This window comes from Octodon degus, unplaced genomic scaffold (assembly GCF_000260255.1).
Source record: "Octodon degus isolate 3935 unplaced genomic scaffold, OctDeg1.0 scaffold00067, whole genome shotgun sequence".
NCBI classification, from domain to species: Eukaryota; Metazoa; Chordata; class Mammalia; order Rodentia; family Octodontidae; genus Octodon; species Octodon degus.
This window is the reverse complement of record NW_004524643.1, coordinates 298,787-318,481: the sequence shown is the minus strand read 5'-3', so window position 1 is coordinate 318,481 and position 19,695 is coordinate 298,787. Positions and strand designations below refer to the sequence as shown.

The following is a 19,695-nucleotide window of genomic DNA, read 5'->3' as shown; positions in this document are numbered from 1 at the left end:
GCACCCCTTCTGGACAGGCGCACCTCAGCGACCTGCACTTTAGCAAGCAAACAGGGCTGCTAGGATGAAAGCTGCTTTCAGTATCAACAAAGACAAACTTCAACAACATTGTGTTGACTGAAAACAGCAAATTGCAGAAACAACTGTATGGCATGATGCCACATTAACTATATAAAAAGCAGATGAACAAGATGAAATTCAAGAGAGTAGTTGTACTGAGGCAAGATATACTACAGTTTAAACTTACTCCCCCTCAAAAAAAAAAAAAAAAAAAAGAAAAAAAGAAAAGAAAAAGAAAAGGAAAACAACCACTCTGAAGCATAGATGGCAAAATACTGAAATTTGATGAGGCTGAGGGGAGGGTAAACAGGTTATGTATTAAATTTTCTATACTTATGCTTGAACCTCTCTTTAACAAATCTGAAGAAGAAAACCACAGAACTGGCTCTTCTGAATAATGAATCAGTAATGTGTAATACAAATTGAAGAAATGCCCACAACATGGAAAAGAAAACTGGAGAAAGGATAAATGTGAAAGAAGACAGAAGCAAGTGTTCAGATAAATGACAATCTTAGGTAAAGGTCCAGAGCAAGTGGAAAAAGCCATTGAAGACAACTTGAGGAAGCTATGAAGCTTAAGAGACCTGGCCCTAAAACCATTCACCATGAACCAGGGAATTCTAATGGAGACAACTTCCTTATCATATGCTTATGTTAAGTTTTCTTTCTTACAAGCCACCCAAGCAGGAGGAAACAGGCTACCTACAAAACAAGCAAATAAGATGGCTGCAGAATCTCTGATAAATTTCATTAAGTCTACAATTCCAGATCATACAGAAAAATTGGGATTTCTAGATCACAAGGAAAAATGAAAGGCAGAATGTCAAACTCTATTTATCTCATCTCACAGAAAAATCCGAAAACATATTTTCTTCTTATAATCAGTTAAGCATGTCTTGAAGAAATTTTTAGGTTACTACTCATAGAACTGAAAATCATACATATAGAACATAAATGGCAGGAGACGAGGGAAAAGTCCCTATGGGAGGCACTGAAAACAGTAAAGAAGTAACAAATGTGTAAAATATTTTTAAAATGTAGAAATCACCATTTTGGATACTAATTCTATAATAAGACAGTTGATTCTCAGGTTTTTAAAAGAATCCAATCTACAAAAGACACTGAAATATGACTTAGTAAACTTGAATATACAACAAATAATGTAAAAACTAAAACATAACAAAATCCTAAACAGAGAAAATTTTGGTATCTCATAATAAATATCTAACGTCTTAAACAGATCAAATGAAATTTTTTTTTTTTTTTTAGAAAAATCAATCAGTAATGACACTATAAGTAACTAGACCTAACAGACAGGTAGGACATTCCAACCAACAAGAGAACACAGATAAAACAAGTCTGAATAAATTTAGAAGGACCATAATCATACAAATCCACTGGCCAGTTACAATGAAGTAAATTGAGAACAACAGAAGAAAATTTAGGGAATTCACAAAAATTTGGAAATTAATATATTCCAAAAATCATAAGAAAAATTAGAAAATACTATGAAACTCATAAAAGTAAATGCATAACATACCAAAATTTATGGTAGGTAAAGCTTACAGTTATAAAAGCCATTGCTGACAATGTGGGAAGGTATACACAAATATTACCAAAGACAAGAAAGAACTCACACTGGGGAGAAACCTGTAGTGTAAAATGTGGGAAGGTTTACTATACACAAATATTGTCAAGTACATGAACTCACACAAGTGAGTAACCCTACACAAGCAAAATACTTCGGAAAAAGTTTTTTTCAGTGAGTCCTAATGGGCCTAGATCTCACACTGATTTGGAAATCTATGTGCATAAGCAGTGTGGGTAAAGCATTCAAAGATCACTTTTTATCAACTACATGAAGTCAGACTGGGTAAAATCTATACATATTTAAGCCTATTTTGGAAATTCACCATGTAGTAAAGACCTACATAAATTTAATGAAAATTCTGATATCAATATTCTTCCATAAATTTTCCAGAAAATATACTCCCACATGGAGATACCCCAGAATGTTGTGTTTAGTCAGTCACTTCTAAACATCTAAGTTATGTCTCTGTAGTCTTTATTATAAAAATACTGATATATTTTTGCATAAGTCATTGATTTTAAGCTTCTAATTAAACAAGGTAAGTTGAAATGTATTTTTCACTTCCAAGTAGGGTTACTCTTTATGTCATTTTAATTTTGTTTTTACTATTGGGAGGTATAGCCTAGTAAAAATACCTCTGATTCATGTTTTTTAATGGATGGGTTTTCCCAATAGCTTTATCTTCACATACATAATTCATATTCTGTGTAAAAGAGAAATTTTTGAATTTGATGTTATATGTGCATACACATTTAGAGACATGTGAACATGTATTTTTGCAAAGTTCATTTGTTTTCACACCTTGAAGATTAGCAAAAGTTTCATTTTGCTTATTCTAATAAGATACCTACATACATAATAACATCATATGCATAAATTTTACTTTCACGTTGCAGTCAATAATATGACTTACACAAACATTACTTAATATTAGCATTTTGCTTTTCATGCTTATATTGATAAGACTTCTAATTTTGTATTAATTACCAACTGTACCAAAACTAAACCATACTGTTGTATCAGATTATGACAGATCAGATGGACCATTAAAAAAAGCCACTGCTGAAAGAGAAATAAACAAAATCCATTATTTAATTTTTTACCTAACTAAGGCCGGCAAGATAGCTCAGTGGACTAAGCGCCTAATTAGGCAAGCAGAAGGATTATGGTTTGATCCCCCGGCATGCTGAGCCAGCCATTAAGACTGGGTGTGGTGGTGCACACCTGTAATCCCAATTCTGGGGAGGCTGAAAACAGGAGTATCACCGTGAGTCCAAGCTGTATAGTGAGACCCTGTACCAAATACATTAAAAAAAAAAAATCTAAAATTTTTACCTAACTACAAAAAAAGAGAGAAAGTTATAAAACTAGCTCTTTGGGGCCAGGGAGATAGCTTGGCAGTCTAAGTGCCTGCCTGGCAAGCACAAGAGCCCACATTGGATTCCGGGTACCACACGCTGTGCTGGGCCGTGCAGGCCACATCTATAATCCCAGCACTACGGAAGCTGAGATAGGATCACCACGAGTCTGAGCTGCGCAGCAAGACCCTGTATCAGATAAATAAAAGATCAAAAAATAAAATAAAACTAGTTCTTTTTTGAAAAGACCAACAATGTTGACAAAATCAAGTAAAAACTATGACCAGCTAGGAAGATCCTTCACAAACTTAGAGCAATAAAATACAGGAACCAAGCCATTTAATAAAATAGATTAATATATTCATCCCACAAAACTTTTACATTACAAATGTGTGTTAATCATAGCTTAAAGCATTTAATTCTCACGACAATTCTGTGTGGTTGGTTCTATTATTATACTAACGAAGAAACAGAACAGAGAAGTTAAATAAGTTCTCCAATGCGAATCTGTAGCTGATCCAGGACTCAAGTCAGAATCCAGATTTTAAGCATTCATCAAGCCAATTATTTCAACAAAACACTTTGACCATCCAGAAACATTTTGATTATTTAAAATATAACAAAACTTTCAAGTGTAGGAAGGGAAGGAATCAAGATGAAAAATCTTTTATTAACTTTTAAAGAAATAAATCCATAAGATTAAGAACTGGGAAAGCCAGATATGGTGGTACATGCCTATAACTCAACTTGGGAGGCTGAGGCAGGATGATCACTATGAGTTCAAGCCCAGCCTAGGGTTCAAGGCCAGCCTGAACTACATGGTGAGACCCTCTCTCAAAAAAAAAAAAAAAAAAACCCTGGGAAAAGGAATATGATCTCAGATATATAATACTGTATATTATATTTTAAAATTCTTTTTTTTTTTTGGTAGAATCAGGGATTGAACTCAGGTCCTGTGCTCATTCTCCCTGGCCCCACTTTAAAATTCTTTAACAAAGTTTCTTCTAAAGAAAATAAAAGATCTCAAATTCTTTCACTCATTTATTTTTTTTCAACAAGTTTGTGTTGTTTATTGTGTGCTTGGCACTGTCCCAGATACTGAAATTAAATCAAGAAAATATAGGCCAGCCAGATAGATCAGCAGACTAAAGCGCCTGCTTAGGCAGATGCAGGGACTGGGGTTCAATACCAATGCTCTGAGACAGCAACTGAGACTGGGCATAGTAGCTCACTCCTGTAATCCCAGCACTTGGGAGGCTGAAAACAGGAAGATTACTGAGTCCGATCTGTGCAGTGAGACCCTGTATACCCTGTACTAAATATATTAAAAAATAAAATAAAATAAAATGGTAAAAATTTAAATGTGTAAGTAACAGAGGAAGAAGAAAAATGACACCAAAGGATTAACTCTAAAGGAGAGCTGGGTCATAAGTAACTTTCATGGAAGAGATCAGATCAGATCATTCCATGTATAAAAAATGTAAGTTCAACTTGTTACATAAATACGATGTTTTTTTTTTTTTTCATAAATTCAATCCTGAAATGACAAGAGAAATAAACTATGGATCTAACCTAATAAAACAATTGCAAATATTCTACATAAACTATCAGCAGTAAAACTTATCCAGCAGTATACTGAATAATTAACCTACAAGCAAACCAGATTTGCTCTAGATATATAACAATATATACATGACAGAACTAAACAAGATGACAAGCTACCTAATACCACTATTTAATGTTGGTCTAAAGTTACATCCAATAAGCTAAATTTAATAAAGAGGGGGAAGGGAAAGATGTGTAACTTTCTGAAAGGAAACAACTGTCATGATTCTTCTACAATATAATTATATATCTGGAAATAACGTGAAAATCAACTAACAAGCAAATAGTTCAGTTAAATACTAATGAGAATCAAATTTAATAAAACAGTTGTTGCATTTAGATGAAGAAAACTATAGGAAAAGCCCTCCCACATTCCTCAGTGGAAGCCCTAATATTCCAAAGTCCTTTTCTGGCAGAGCAGCTATTTTTTGCTGTGCCCACTCCTTCCTCACATAACTCAGCAGAGGCGGCTTCCCATTCTGTTAGAAATGGATTTTCACCAGTTTTAGCCAGTCAGAATAACACCATTTTTCTTGTCAAAGAACAGGCTAGAAATGACTTGTGACCCAATTCCAGCCAATGAAAAGTAAGGACAGATCTACCTGGGGACTTCAGGAAAGACTGCCTTGATCCTAAGAGAAACATTAAAGATGTTTTCTCTCTCTCTGCACAATGCCATTGTGAGCTGAAATTCATGGGAACTTCTACAGTCACTTTTCAACCCCAAAGGGAGCACAAGGAAAAGGCTAATACACTGAGATGACAGTGAGGAGAGATGGGCAGATCCTGATCCTTCACGATACTGATGAACCACATAAAATGGTCTGTCTTTGTCACTCAACTGCCAGTTACAAGAGACAGTAACTGGCCTTACTATTTAACCTAATTTTAGTTGACATTTTCTGCTATGTGCAATAAAGGTATATTCTTATTTGAACAGTACTTTATAAATATTATACAAATCAATAATTTGATCCTCAAGTACCTTAGAGTCTTTAAAAAAACAACTTCAGGGCTGGGGAGATAGCTCAGCGACCTAAGCACCTGCCTGGCAAGCACAAAGACCACATGCTGTCCAGCCCTGGAACTGGGAGTGGTGATGCATGCCTGTTGTAATTCCAGCACTGGGGAGGCTGAGACAGGAGGATCAGTAGAGTCCGAGCTGCATAACAAGACCCTGTACCAAATAAATAAACAAATAAATAAATAAAAGATTTTTTAAAAATCCAAAACTTTAAAGTTTATGTGAAAATTGAGGGGGTGGGGAAAAAATTAAAGTTCCTGTGAAAACTGAGCAGAAAATAGCAAATTTTACAAAGAAAGCACTTGTGAACTATATTAATATATAACTCAAATACATAGTCCACACAGTAAATTCAGAACAGAAAATCCTAAAAGAAAGCAAAATTTTAGACAAGCGTAGTAGTACATGCGTTTAATCCCAGCACTGGGAGGCTAAGGCGTTTAGAAGCCAATCTCAGCTGCACAGTAAGTTCCAAGGCCAGCCTGAACTATACAGTGAGACCCTGTCTCAACAACAACAAAGACACCAGAACTACACATTGAGACCCTGTCTCAACAACAACAAAGACACCAGAATTACACAGTAAGATCCTGTCTCAACAACAACAGACACCAACATTTCTTAATGATTATCTTTTTTTTTTTTTTTTTTAATGTGTTTAGTACAAGGTCTCACTACACAGATCAGACTCATAGTGATCCTCCTGTTTTCAGCCTCCCAAGCACTGGGATTACAAGGCACATATCAAAGTGCACCCCAGGGGTGGGGCCAGCACAACACACTGGGGTTTGAACACCAGTCGCTGTGCCTGCTTAGTCTGCTAAGCCATCTGGCTGGCCCACGATTATCATCATTTTTAAGAAAGTAGTTGGGGAGGGGACATCAAGGGTGCAGCTCCATGGTCAAAAGCCTACTTAGAATGCATAAGGCCTAAGGTTCAATTCCTAGCACTGAAAAAGAAAAAATACTTATCAATTTCATGCCAAAATAAATTTCAAAGAAAAAAAGGACATAAAAAATTCAGATCTAATTATAGTCTCATGCAAGCAACAAAAAGTTCTAAATTCAGAGTATGGTATGATTCATTTATCTTATTCATGGAAAAACTAAATGCATCTTAAGGGAAACAGGTAAAACTAAAGATAAGCAAAGGCCAGAGGCAGTACTTAGTAGAGCAGTAGCTAAAAGGCAGGAAGGAGAACGGAACTGGAGTCAGGCACACACCGAGCTTCCAGGGCACTGGTAGTAGTGTCACTGTCTATAACTCTTTACACAAATGTTTGCTCCATATTCCCCCGTTATTAAAAACAGAAAACCAATCATTTTATAAACATAAATGAAGGGGACCACAAAGAATTCATGTCCTTACAAAAACAGCCCACAAGTAAGACTAACTGCCTACCAAAAAGACCACATAACCTACCAATATCTTACCACACAGCTAAATAGCTAAAGAAATTAATGAGTTTGGGGAAGAAGCGGCACATGGCCTTACCCAAATGACAAAACTAATAATAAACTAAAAACTTTTTGAGCGGCTACTGTGTATTAGGCATTACGCATTTTATACATATTAACTCACACATCCTACAGTGCTGCTCTTGAGATCCATAACACAGCAATTAAAAAAAATTCAACCAAGTCACAAAGTAAATAAACAGTAAAACTGAAAGGGAAAGTCAAACAAATGCACCTTAGCAATATTCAACAGCCTTAAAATGTGCTGCTTTGGGGAAGTTCAGTGCTAAGTATGTGCTTTAAACCAACAGGTCTGGACATTACCCTGAGGTCCAATAACAAGAGACTGGATTAAAATGTAGATACACCATTTTGAATTAAACATATGAATTTATCTCCACTCCTTCCTAAAATATCACAATAAAAGTTCAGGGATGAAACAAGTAAAAGCTACAAGGACAACAAAAATAGAGAAGAATCAAGGGAGATGAAAATATCAAAAAGTTGTGCGAGCTATAAAGAGCTGAGAGTCTCCAAAGCTGAAAATGGGTCCTATGTGTGAGAAAAGGACTAGGCCTCAGTGCCTAAACCAGTCAAGCTCTCTCAGTCCTGAGAAAAGCATCCTGCCTGGTTAATGTCGCTATTAGTCACCAGACAACCTTCTGGGATGTGATACTAACTTCACAAAGATATAAATGAATGCCCCTACTGTTGTGCTAGGGATCATTTCACCAACCAGACAGACAGGCCACCACCGGACCCAGCTCTTATCTTCCTTCCACCTGTTCCTCATTCCTGCCACTGTTTCTCCCCAGGGTACACAGATCACACCCAGAGACCAAAGGTTCTCAACAAGAAAGCATAATGATGATTATGCCACGCATGGCAATGAGCAGAGAGCCAATATGCTCCCCGGACCCCAGGGGAATCTGAAGTGAAACACCCCCAAGGCTCACACCTATAATCCCAGAATTTGGGAGGCAGAGGCAGGAGGATGGCAGTGAGTTTGAGGCCAGCTTGGGCTACATAATCAGTTCAAGTTCAGTCTAAATAACACAATAAGACACTGTCATCAAGAAACCATAGAGAAAACAACAAAAAAGTACTATAGTTAAGTGAAGAATATGTCAAGCAACTGAAAAAGCAAGTTAATCCATAAAAAGCAAAAAGTTGTACATAAAACTGCAAACCTAATTATGTAATCACAGTATTACTTGCCTCCACAAATACCACTATTTATATATTCATCCTATAGATACAACCAAAAACTGTGCTCACTCTTCACTAGTGCAAGCCAGGTGTGGTGCTGCACACCAGTAATCCCAGGATTTAGGAGCCAAAAGTAGAGAATTATCGTGAGTTTGAGGCTAGCCTGGATTAGATAGTAAATTCAAGGGTAGCCTGCACTACACAGAAATACTGGGTGTGGTAGGTAGCACATGCCTGTAATCTCAGAACTCGAGGCTGAGGCAGGAGGGTTGCCACTAGTTTGAGGACAGCCAGGGCTACAAAGTGAGTTCAAAGCCACTCTGAACTTACAGTGAAACTCTTGTCTCACAAAGACAAAAAAGAAATAAAATGATTTACATTCTTAAGAAACTAACTTCAAGCCAGGTGTGGTGGCACATGCCTGTAATGCCAGCACTGAGGCAGAAGATTGCCATGAGTTCGAGGCCAGCCTGGGCTACTTAAGCAAGTTCAAGGCTGGCCTGAACTATAGTGAGAACCTGTCTCAAAAAAAAAGAAAGAAAAGAAACTAGTATCAATGTTCTAAATGTAAGAGAGCAAAACAGTTCACGTATTTGGCAGTAAGACTTGTTCTTAACATCTTTTGCAGGTTCCACACTACAATAAAACTATATTTACTTGTCAGATTTTGTTAAGTCTTTGTTCTTTCATTCAGTAATTACTAAACCTCTATTATGTACCAGGGCACTATCCTGGGTACCAAGGATTTTGCAATAAGCAAAACAGAAAACTTCTCAATCCCTCTCTCACATTTGAACAAAATAAACTTTTATTGGCAATACAAACACAAGTACACAACACACTCCTCTAACTTTCAAGGATAATCAGAAAAGAAAAGGTCAAAGAGGAAGACAAAACTATATTAGGAAAAGACAATTGTTTTAGTCAAGGCAGGCCTCTAAAGAAGTAATACTGTATTTAGAGAAATACCTGAAGTGAGGGGGGTGGGCAAGCAAGGAGTGTCTAGGGAGAAGGAATACAGAGAAAAGACTGAGATATCAAAAGTTGGGGAATGCCAAACAATAGCAAAAAGACCACTGTGGTGAGAATGAAATGAGCAAAGGGATAACAGCCTGAGACGATGCAGGAGAGGTAGATGGGGGCATCATGAGGAAATTCACTCTAATGGTGATACCATGACACTTAAGGTCTTAAAAAGATCACTCTGCTGCATGGATGACAAATTATGTGAGGTAGAAAAGGGACAGAGACAGGAAAACCTGTCAATTATAGGAATCCAGGCAAGAAACACTAGTGACTCAGAATACAGCAGTTGGGTAAGAAGATAATGTGTTCTGATGGCCGATCCAATGTAATCTGCTGAGGGATAAAGTATGAGAAAGAAGAAAATCATGGACAATTCTTAGATGCTTGACCAAAGCAATTGGTGAATTGGTGGTGCCATTACTAAGCTGGGCAGACCAATAGAGAATTAAGTTTGAGTGACAGAAATCAAGAGCCCTCTTCTGGAGGTTAAATGCAAGGCCTCTTGAATCAGTAAATACGTAAGTCAACTGTCTGGATAAAAACTGAGGTTGAAGGTTTAATTCCAGGGGAGCCTCAGCTCACGAATTTAATTTGTTCCATGATTCTGGAAAAGATGTTTGTCACCTGACACGTAGTTCACAAACGAAAATAAAATTTTGCCAAATGTTTCTGTTTGCAAACCAAATGGTTCACAAACAAAAGTATTCATGAATCAAGGCATGACTGTAGTTAAAGGTACAGAACTACACAGCCATCTGCTGGGGCATTAAAGCAGAAGAAACGCAGACGAGGGCTACTGGTAGTCCTGAGACCCATCACCATTAAGAGGTCAGGAAGGAGAAACAAAAAAACAATGAGATGCCTCAGAGGCCAAGAGGAGTGTTTCTAGCAGTAGACAGAGATCCCTTGATTTGTAGCTACTAATAAGTAAGGACTGGATTTGGTGACTTTCATAAAGGTGGCTTTAGTAGAGCAATGCAGAAGAAAACGTTATATATGTTCAAGAAAGAACTAGAAAACAAATGGCAGAGAAAACTCTCATTGTATCATACTTTACAGATGATAACAGTTGACTGTGGTATCCCTAGTGTCTCATTAGCTCTTGACATACTATAAGTGAACCAAGACACAGAATGAATGTCAAATCTAAACTTCCTAATACTTCAAACTAAATTAAGAAACCCAAACAGCCAAGAGTTCAAGAATTTCTTCCATGCTCCACTTATTCCTAGCCTCCATAAGCAAGAATAAACTACAGAAACATGAGATTCTTATCTTTAATCTGCATGATTAAGCATTTTGATTAGAAGCTGAACTAAGAAATAAAAGAAGAGCCCTCCCTTTTAGCTCCCTAAATTCCTAGAAGATATGCTTAACTAAAAGTTAAGAGAGAAATTATGAGTGCCGGCCAAACAGCTCCGCAGATTAAAGCACCTGCAAGCAGACACAGGGGCCAGGGGTTCAATCCCCAGGCCTGAAGTGCCGGCCCCACCCCCAGAAATTGACACTGGGCATGGTGGCACATGCCTATAATCCCAGCTCTTGGGAGGCTATAAACAGGCAGATCACTACAAGTCCAATCTAGTAGTGAGACTCTGAACACCCTGTAGACCCTTCCATAAAAATACAAAAAGAGAGAGAGAAATTATGAACATGTCAGCTGGCCATGGTAGTGAGCAGGTGCAATCTCAATGGGGAGGCTGAGGCAGAATAGCAAGTTTGAGCCCAGCCCTGGGCAACTCAGGGACTTAGATAGCTACTGGTTTAATCCCCAGTACCAAAAAAGAAAAGTGAAAAATGTTACCAAGGAGCTTAAAAAGCAAAAGCTAAGTGTGGTGGCACATGTCTGCAACCCCAGCACTTGGGATGCTGAGGCAGGGGGATCGCTGCGGGTCCAAGGTCTGCCTGAACTATATAATGAGACTCTATCTCCAAAAAAGAGCAGTCCAGTCATTTAAACAAAGTATTTCAAACCCTCTGCTAAGACCTTATAACACCCAACACTTCCAGACTGTAGTTATTTTTCTCTTTCTCAAAGTACAGCAGTAAAGTCCTTTGTGGATCAGACACATACCCAGAAGAGCTTCCTACCTGACATAGCATCTTCTGCTAAACCCTTTTCTCGTTCAATTTTTTCCTCTAGAGTTGAAATGCAGAATTCATAGCCAGCAAGAGCAAATTCTTGTCTGTGAAACAGATCAATAATCAGCTGTTAAACTCAACTCTTCTTTCGACCTTATCTTTTCCATCTCAGTAAAACAAAGAGGGACCTTGCTTGCTATCTCTTCAGACTATTACTCTACTATTGCCGGTAAGTTTTATTTTTCCTAGAATTACCTATCTTAGATAAATTAAGACATAAAAAAGTGCTGCCAAAGTTTTCATACCTGGAGTAACCCATAATCTTTCAGCATCCCCCACTAACAGAATTTCCCATGGGTCAATTTCTCTACACGTCAAAATTATTCCCTATGTGGGAACTCCTCACACCTGGTCAAAGTGCTACAAGCCTGCACAGAGGCTCAGGCCCCTCACTGGAGGTAAATCAGCTCACTCGTGCACAGGAGGAGCCACTCTAGGCCCTCATGCAATGTTTGGAAAGCACGGATCACTTAATACTTAACCCGACGTTTAGGTCTTTGATAAAAGAAGTCTCTTATAGAATTAGAACTCCTAGCTATGGTATGGGGAGACATTTAGCCCAAATCTATAGCCCTGGATCCACAGTCAACTAGTGAGGGCACCCAAAGAAGCAGATTCACTCTGCTGTCCATTTCCATAGACAAAGAGGAGCACAGCAGAAAATTACTTCTCTACATAGGAGCCCAGCTTTCATTCTTACCAGAAGGGCCACTACAAAGCTCATTATTTTCTAGCACTTTACAAAAGGTGTTCTGATGGTCTTGCTGTTCTACTCTGCTCTCAGAAGAACAGAACTGTCTGCTTCTGACACTGGACTCAAACCTTAAGAGAAGGGACCATCTCTGGCCAGGATATGAGGGAGAAGGAGGCTGCCACAAAAGGCCCCAAGTGAAAACAGAAGGTCTATGAAAAACTCTCCTTCCTACTTGTATCAGACCTTCTAAGTCTCAGGACCTAGCTATGGCTTTTCTGTAAATCTCATGTTTCTGCAAAGTATAGAGTAACTTAAGAGACTAATCATTTAATGGATACCTCAATAGCTCTGACCTCTACAAGACCAATAATGAATCTTACTTGCCAGTGTTATTGGTTGTGGGCTTCTTATTCCAGTTTAGATTTCATCCTGTTTAATACTCTTCTAAGGAAACCTGACCCCAGCTGCAATGTTCCTTGGCACTAGCTAAACTCAAAGCTCCCCAAAAGTCCTAAGTCAAAAGCTTGCAGAAGTCCTAGCCTACTTAGTGTGGGAATAAGTTACAGGGAGAATATGCACGCAGGTCCTGCTAAGAAAGGAGCTGATGACCAGAGCAGCACGGACCAGTGCAAGGTTTTGTGGCCTCAATGAGCACCTCTGTACAATATATGGCTTGATATGCCACTCTGAACCTCCAGCATCAACTTCTATAGCACTAACATCCAAACAGAATCTAGCCTTAGTGCTCCCCCTATATTGACCCTCAAAATATAAATCTCTAGAGTTATCTCTAGAGGAGTTTTCAGTGTGCTCTACTTCATCTTTGAATTCCACCTAGAGACTGACAGGAATGAAAGGGCCACACTGTCAGAGTCCCAGGTTTTGGCTCATATCCAAAGCTTTCCTGTAGAGTTGGATATCACTTCTTTATAACTTAGGCTCAACAACTATTTTAAAAGTAGCACCCATTTCCTGACTTACTCATCCAAAGGTCCCGTGTCTAGCTATTTTCTCTCCCAGAAACCTAGCTACCATCATCTCTACAACCACTAAAGGCAGTGGTCAAGACATTTAAACAGAACATCTTAATTCTAAACCCTCTGTCGAGGCCTTAAAAAGTCAGTTGTTTCCTTTTCAATTATTTTTAATTGTTTTAGGCACTTATTTTCTACAATGGATAACAAATAAGCAACAAGATATTCCCACAGTGACTCTCAATACTTAACTTCATACTTAACTTCCTCTTTTACTGATGCCTATATTAGTGTTGTGCCTTCTTCAAAGTCTATCATCGCCCACAGCTTTTCTACTGTTCTTTCTAATTATGAGCTAAATTACAGTTCATACTCTAAAATCCCATCTCCTTTCAAACCAGAACATAAAACTGATTAGCTTTATCACAGGGTAGTCTGAGGTGTGAGGACTGTGCCTCACATAGCAGACTAATACAAAAACAGCAAGAACAAAATGGGAAAAGCCTTAAAATTGCAAAGCTGAGCAGTAGGACAATTGGGAGTATGACACCCAATTTTCCGGAGACCACAGATGACTTGGAAGTAAATGATTATGTAATACCCCACGGGTCAGCATTTTCTGCCCACAGTGTTATTCCCTAACTGCTATAACTACTTACCTATTCTGAGCAGCATAGATACTGGCCAACTTGAGAGAGATTTCAATTATAGCATTGTCTTCCTGTTGGGACAAGGAAAAATTCATGACAAGTAAAATTTTCTCATGGAATATTTCATATCAATTTCTAGGTGGACTCTGGCTTCAAAGTCACACAGTCTGTTCTTTTAGGAGAATTAGCTAACTGTGAATTCCTCAGCAATCAACCATGCTTCTGAAACAGTGAAAGAACAGCCATTTCCATAAAGGTCTAGAAGAAAAAAACAAAACAAAACAAAACAAAAAAAACCCCTACCTTTTGGTCAAAGCAATATATTGGGGGATGAAAGAGTTTTTCAAGAAGTATGACTATCTTGCAAACTGTCAATGAAGGACCAGTAATACACTATGTCCTTACCTGCTTCATACCCCCTCCAAGCAGGTAACTCATTGTTGCTTTAAAAAGTTGTTCTGCCTAAAAGCATAAAGAAAAGATTTTCTTTTACTTGTGCCCCTTTATCTCTTATGACCATGAATTTTAAGTACCACTCTGATGCATCATTCCTTATAAACACACACACACACACACACACACACACACACACACAAATATGGAAAACAGTTCTCCTGTGAAAGGAGAATGGACCAAAATATCAGGACCCCATATTCTGTGTACTTTAAGCTACTCTTTGATGAGCAGAAACCAGCTTCAGAAATTAACTTCTCTTTCAAAGTGTTGCAGAACAGATTGCTGATTGTCCCAATATTCCACTCTTCTATTTGATTTTTAGAAGATCAGCTTTCCTTTTAACTAAGAATAATCATAGAAAGTCCCAACCAAGAATCCTAGGTAGAAGGAATATAAACAACTTTTAAGCTGTATTTTGTAAGGATGCCATTACCCCTCATCCTCTTTTTCCTTGTGAGGCTAAAGATGAATCAACTTACCCATGCACAGGAGGATCTGTGTTGGAAAAACCTTGTTTTTGCACCAGACACCAGTGATGCCTAAACTGCCCTTTACTCCTCAGCCTACCCATGGATCAAAGCATTTATGATGAAAACAAACAAACAAACAAACAAAAAAAAAAAAAAAACCACCTGTACTGTGGGGTCTCTTTGTGACAGGAACTTAACCTATACCCTTACTGCTATAGTTCTCCTGAGGCTAGCATTTCACAAATTTAAGATTTCTGTTCAAGACACAGTCTCAGTAGTGCAAGCTGGCCTTGAACTAAGTATGTAGACCAGGATGGCTTGAAACTCCTCCTGGCTCAGCCTCCCAAGGGTTGGGATTACAGGCATATACCACCATACCTAGCTACAAATTCAAGATATTACAAGATGATTTACTTACATTTTCAAGTTGACCTCGTATAAATGCTAAGTTGGCCATCTGAAAGCAAATTACAAATTGTTGTTTAGTTTAGAACATTGTATTCTTACTTATTTAAAAAACACTTAAGCTAGGGATTTACTTTTGCTTTGACCCCTAAATAAAAATGATTATTAAAAGTAGACAAAGTATATCACCAGTTAATCTGCTAGTTCAGTGCAGCAATGGTGCGTGAAGTAAACACTTTGTTGCATACACTTTATTGATAACCAAATGTAGGTCTATTCATTACTGAAGCAACAACTGAGACATCACTTCTAAGCAACCCTCCCAGGGATTTTAAAAAAAAGAGAAAAAAAGTTTAGGATGTCCTCACCCTAAAGGTAAGGAACATAAATCAACAAAGAAAATAATACTACCCTGCATTCACCCTTCCTCATCAATAATTCTGAATGATTAGAATAATTACCAAATCATAAGTGTAAGTGATGGCCTTCTTATTATCACTCTGATAGGCAAGGCGAAGAGCATCATGCAAAATTAGCTCAGCCTCTTCTGGTTCATCTTTCATGATGCTCAACTAAAAGGAGAAGACATACTAAGTGAAATACAAGATGCAAATGATACCATAGACGTAGATATAGATATGCATCCTGATACACTGAAAGAAGCTATTCATCAGATATTTACTGATCATGTACCATGCAAGAGGTATTACGTCTACGCAGGTGACAGTGTGGCCATATAACGATGTTCTGTCCAACAGACACAGGCAGAAAGAATGTAATGTTTACATTCTACTTTGTAAGAAAACTGTTTGCCCTTCATCTTGTTTTTTTCTTCCTGAAGGCTGGAGATCCTGTGGAAAAAGTAATCGAGGTTCTCCTCCAAAGCGAGTCAGAAAAACCTTCTAAAAAAGTGAGCTAAACTAAGGAAGAACGAAAATGAGTGAACTAAATAAGGAACTGGAGCAAAGAATGTGTCAAAGAGAATTTAAAAAGCCGTAATAGACCAAGAGAATGGTTCTTTAGAAAAAATACAAGAGATTCAAAAAAATGATGACAATGATAACTAACTGGAATATTAGTGTGAAATGGGTGAGTGAGAAAGGCTGGTTTAAATTATGTAGAGTTTTGTAACCAAGGAAGGGATCTTAGATTTTATCCTAAGTGTAGTAGGAATTCAGAGTTGTCAGGCAAGAAGGTAATATCATCCCATTTACATTTTTTAGAAAGTCACTTAGTTTGCTATGTGCAGAACAAATTGCAGAGGAGAAGAGGGTAGCATACGCTACAGGTCTGCTTTCAGGTCAGAGTAAATAAGAGTTTTTGAACAGATTGGAGAAATATTTTTGGATTTGGTGGCACTAGGAATTACTGCTGTGCATTGGAAAATAATGTTAAGGTACAAGTTTTGAGAATGAGTATGAGGCCTGGCATCATGGTATACACCTGCAATCTCAGTACTCAGGGACCACTGTAAGTTCAAGATCAGCAACTGAAAAGTGAGACCCTGTCTCAAAAAGACAGAAAAAAAAAAAAAAAGAAGAAAGAAAGAAAGAAAGAAAGAAAGAAAGAAAGAAAGAAAGAAAAAAGAATGAGTATGAGGCCAGGTGTGGTGGCACCAGCACTTCAGCAGGTCAACAGGAATCCAAGGCCAGCGGGGCTACCGCTACCTACTGACTTCAAGGCCAGCCTGAACTACATAGCAAAACCATCAAAAAACAAAAACAAATCAAAATAAAACAGTTGCTAAGTGAAGAAACTGATGTAGTCAACAGAAGACAGTGAAAAAAAAATGTGTTGGGAGTCATGTAAAATCAACTTAGTTTTGGGCACAGTGAGTCAGAGAGGTGGTGGGGCCTCCCAGTGGAGATGGCATGTCAGTGGCACACTGCAGTTTGAAAATATCAATTTGGATATAGTTGGCATCAAGTTGGTATTTCGCCCAACCCTAAAGAGAAGAGAAAACGGGACGTGGAGAAAAAGATTAAAGAAAAAAGCAAGTTGCACAACCAAAAACTAATTGCATTTTCAGGATGCCATATATACAACTTATGCACAATGGTATCATTTCAGTTTGATAGATTAACTGATGAGCACTACAAACATTCTGGATAATTTGGATGAAAGAGCTATGCCCAGTGGACACCCATCTCCATCTATACTAGCAATTGCTGCAGTTTTGCTTGCAGGCTCTAGAGACAGACCGGCCTGGGTGGATCCCAACCCCCATACAGATGACCTACGTAATTCTGGAGAATTTTATCCTCGGAACCATCATCCGTGCTTCGCTAAACTGGAGGGGGTAACGCGCAGCGGCGAGGCCGCCAGACCTGGTATGCAAAGACTGCGCGCGCGCTGAGCACCTCACCTTGGCTCGTTTCAGCAGCCGTATGATCTCCGCCTCTGCCTCATCTGCCGCGTCCTCGGGGGCGGCCCCGCCTGCTCCCTGCTGCTCGTCCCGGTCTGCTGCAGCAGGCCTCGAGAACCAGGAAAGCGCTGCGGGAAGGGGCTCTGAGGTCACCGGACCTGGCCCGCGCCCGTGTCCCCGCCCGGTCGGCCCCGCCCGGCCCGCGCACCTCACCTGCCAGGAGGGGCAGCAGGCCCGGGCCCCGGCCGTGCGGTGCAACTCGGGGGGACGGCACCAACACCTCGAGCTCCTGGCTTTCCGAGGACCTCTGGAACAAGCGCGCCGAGCAACCCCGACAACGCCGCCCTGCGGCCCGCAGAAGACCTCGCCCCAGCGTCCGGCTCAGGAGGCGGAACATGCTCCAGCCGCGTCCTCTGCGCACTGCAGGCCCTGCGGGATCTCAGGACGTTCCGCCCCCTGCACCGAGCGGTCAACGGATTGGTCGGGTCGTGACGTCCGAGTTGCGTCAGCGTTTTTGTCCGCATGCGTGGTGACGCACAATAACGTCACTCCTTCAAGCCCTGCCCTCTGTCGGAAGCGGGCGTCACTCAAAGGCGCGAGGCTGAAGTCCGGGAGTCCGCTGTGAAGCGTGCAACCTTGAGCGCTATGGCCGTCGCGTTACCCGCAGTCGTGGAGGAGCTCCTGAGCGAGATGGCCGCAGCAGTGCAGGAATGCGCGCGAAGTACGGACCTTAGTCGTGCGTCGCTGTGTGGAGCGCGAAGGCGGGGGTTGGGTGCGGTTGGCGCGTCTTAAGTCTGGGGCGTTGGGCTCTGCGCCCTTCGGGTTCTCCTTGCCCAGGCCTAAGCCCTGAGGTTCTTCCTAAACCCTATGGTCGTAAAAAATTAAAAAGCGAAACAATAAAATTTTGGCCGATACAAATCAAACGCTTTCGTCAAGGGTCCCTTCTGGGAGCATGCAGGCCAATGGCAAAGTGCTTGCAGCGCCGCTAGGCACACGTGACAAGGGCGCCTGGGAAGTGGAAAGGGCGGACGCCTTTGATGAGTTGTGAAAAAGCGAAATTTCGAATTCTTAAACCTAACACTTTTCTCAGATCCAGTTAATTTTCAAATTAGTACTCTCGTGCATTTTGTTCAGAAAGTAAATATTGTAGGGTCACAGGCTCGCTCGAATGCGTACGCAGTTGGTGGAGTAAATCTGAAGGTTGTGAAAGTACCTTTTTTCTTCAGACCAGCAGAGGATGCTCTATGCCTGTGTTCACCAAAATCGCTGAGAAAGGGACAAGCAAGGCCTTGAAACAACAACAAAAAACCCCATTTTTAATAAAAATGTTTTGACTAATTAGACCCACTCTTTCAATGTAGAGGTGGTTACCTCGTAAATAACCAAATTAGGTTTCAGAACTGCCTTTGCTTATTGATCTTGATGCCTTTTGTACACCTAGAAAGAACATTTTCAGTTATGTTTTTAAGGGACTGAGAAAAGAAAGCCAACTTTTATTCTCTCATTTCAGTCAGAAATAGTCTTAAATAATAATGCTTAAAATAATATGCCATCCAGGTATTCAAACATGTTCTGATTCCAGGAGGGGTGAAAGAAAACCCAGTGAGTTGTCAGCTCACACAGAATGTCTTGGACTCTTAAGTGATAGTCTGAGGATTTTGAATGCTATTACTTTACAAAAACAGTGTCAGAACTGGTTTCTGTTAGAGTGGATTGATCCATACAGTAACAATCTTGAAGGAGGCCCAGTAGGGGCCCTTGGTATCTATGGCTTAGACACAGGGACTACTGCCATTGGTTCATTGTTTTCTGCATTTTAAAAATCTTTTCCCACCCCCAGGAGAAAGAGCTTTATTTAGACTATAAGCTGGAGAATGAGTTACTATATTGAACTAAGGATCACCGTCTTCAAAAGTGGCTCCTTGATATGCTGCAGCTGTAAGATCTGTTAAGCATTGAGAAGTTGGCCTTTGCTATCCTCTGGCTGTCATCTTCCTGTTTCCCCTAGCCAGTCAGGACTAAACAGCAGGATAAGGCTCACAAAGAGGTATTTGGGGCCACAAGGGCTAATTCCCCAGTATAGTGCATGATAGCTCAAGTCAGTGGCCAAGCAGAAATGGTGAGAGTTGAGGGAAAGGTCCAGGCCCTGTATTTAGACTGTCAATGTTAGAAGAAGAGGAATACTTGCCATGCTTGTGGAGTTTGTGT

The 19,695-nt window shown here is 39.7% G+C and overlaps 2 protein-coding genes across 8 annotated transcripts in view; one reads left to right on the top strand and one right to left on the bottom strand.

The window, feature by feature from the left end:
- The window catches only part of Ttc19 (tetratricopeptide repeat domain 19), a 37,067-nt gene extending 19,102 nt beyond the window's left edge, over window positions 1-17,965 (bottom strand). For 2 of the 7 annotated variants that reach the window (XR_002821823.1, XM_004634846.2), the window contains exons 1-7: window positions 17,701-17,956; window positions 17,488-17,615; window positions 15,584-15,694; window positions 15,136-15,174; window positions 14,197-14,253; window positions 13,801-13,862; window positions 11,423-11,517 (exon numbers count right to left, since the gene is read on the bottom strand). Coding sequence is in view for 6 of the 7 variants with exons in the window: in XM_004634846.2 (XP_004634903.1) it covers window positions 11,423-11,517; window positions 13,801-13,862; window positions 14,197-14,253; window positions 15,136-15,174; window positions 15,584-15,694; window positions 17,488-17,615; window positions 17,701-17,884 (676 nt within the window). In the remaining variant the exon portion in view is untranslated. Of the gene's footprint in view, window positions 1-11,422; window positions 11,518-13,800; window positions 13,863-14,196; window positions 14,254-15,135; window positions 15,175-15,583; window positions 15,695-17,487; window positions 17,616-17,700 lie in introns of all 7 variants that reach the window. The other 5 variants (XM_023719316.1, XM_023719314.1, XM_023719315.1 and 2 more) reach the window with 4 other exon arrangements.
- A 71-nt stretch (window positions 17,966-18,036) lies between these two features.
- The window catches only part of Zswim7 (zinc finger SWIM-type containing 7), an 18,370-nt gene continuing 16,711 nt past the window's right edge, over window positions 18,037-19,695 (top strand). Inside the window, exon 1 of the mRNA XM_004634843.2 lies at window positions 18,037-18,208. Coding sequence (XP_004634900.1) covers window positions 18,133-18,208 — 76 coding nt within the window. The 5' untranslated portion in view covers window positions 18,037-18,132. The remainder of the gene's footprint in view (window positions 18,209-19,695) is intronic.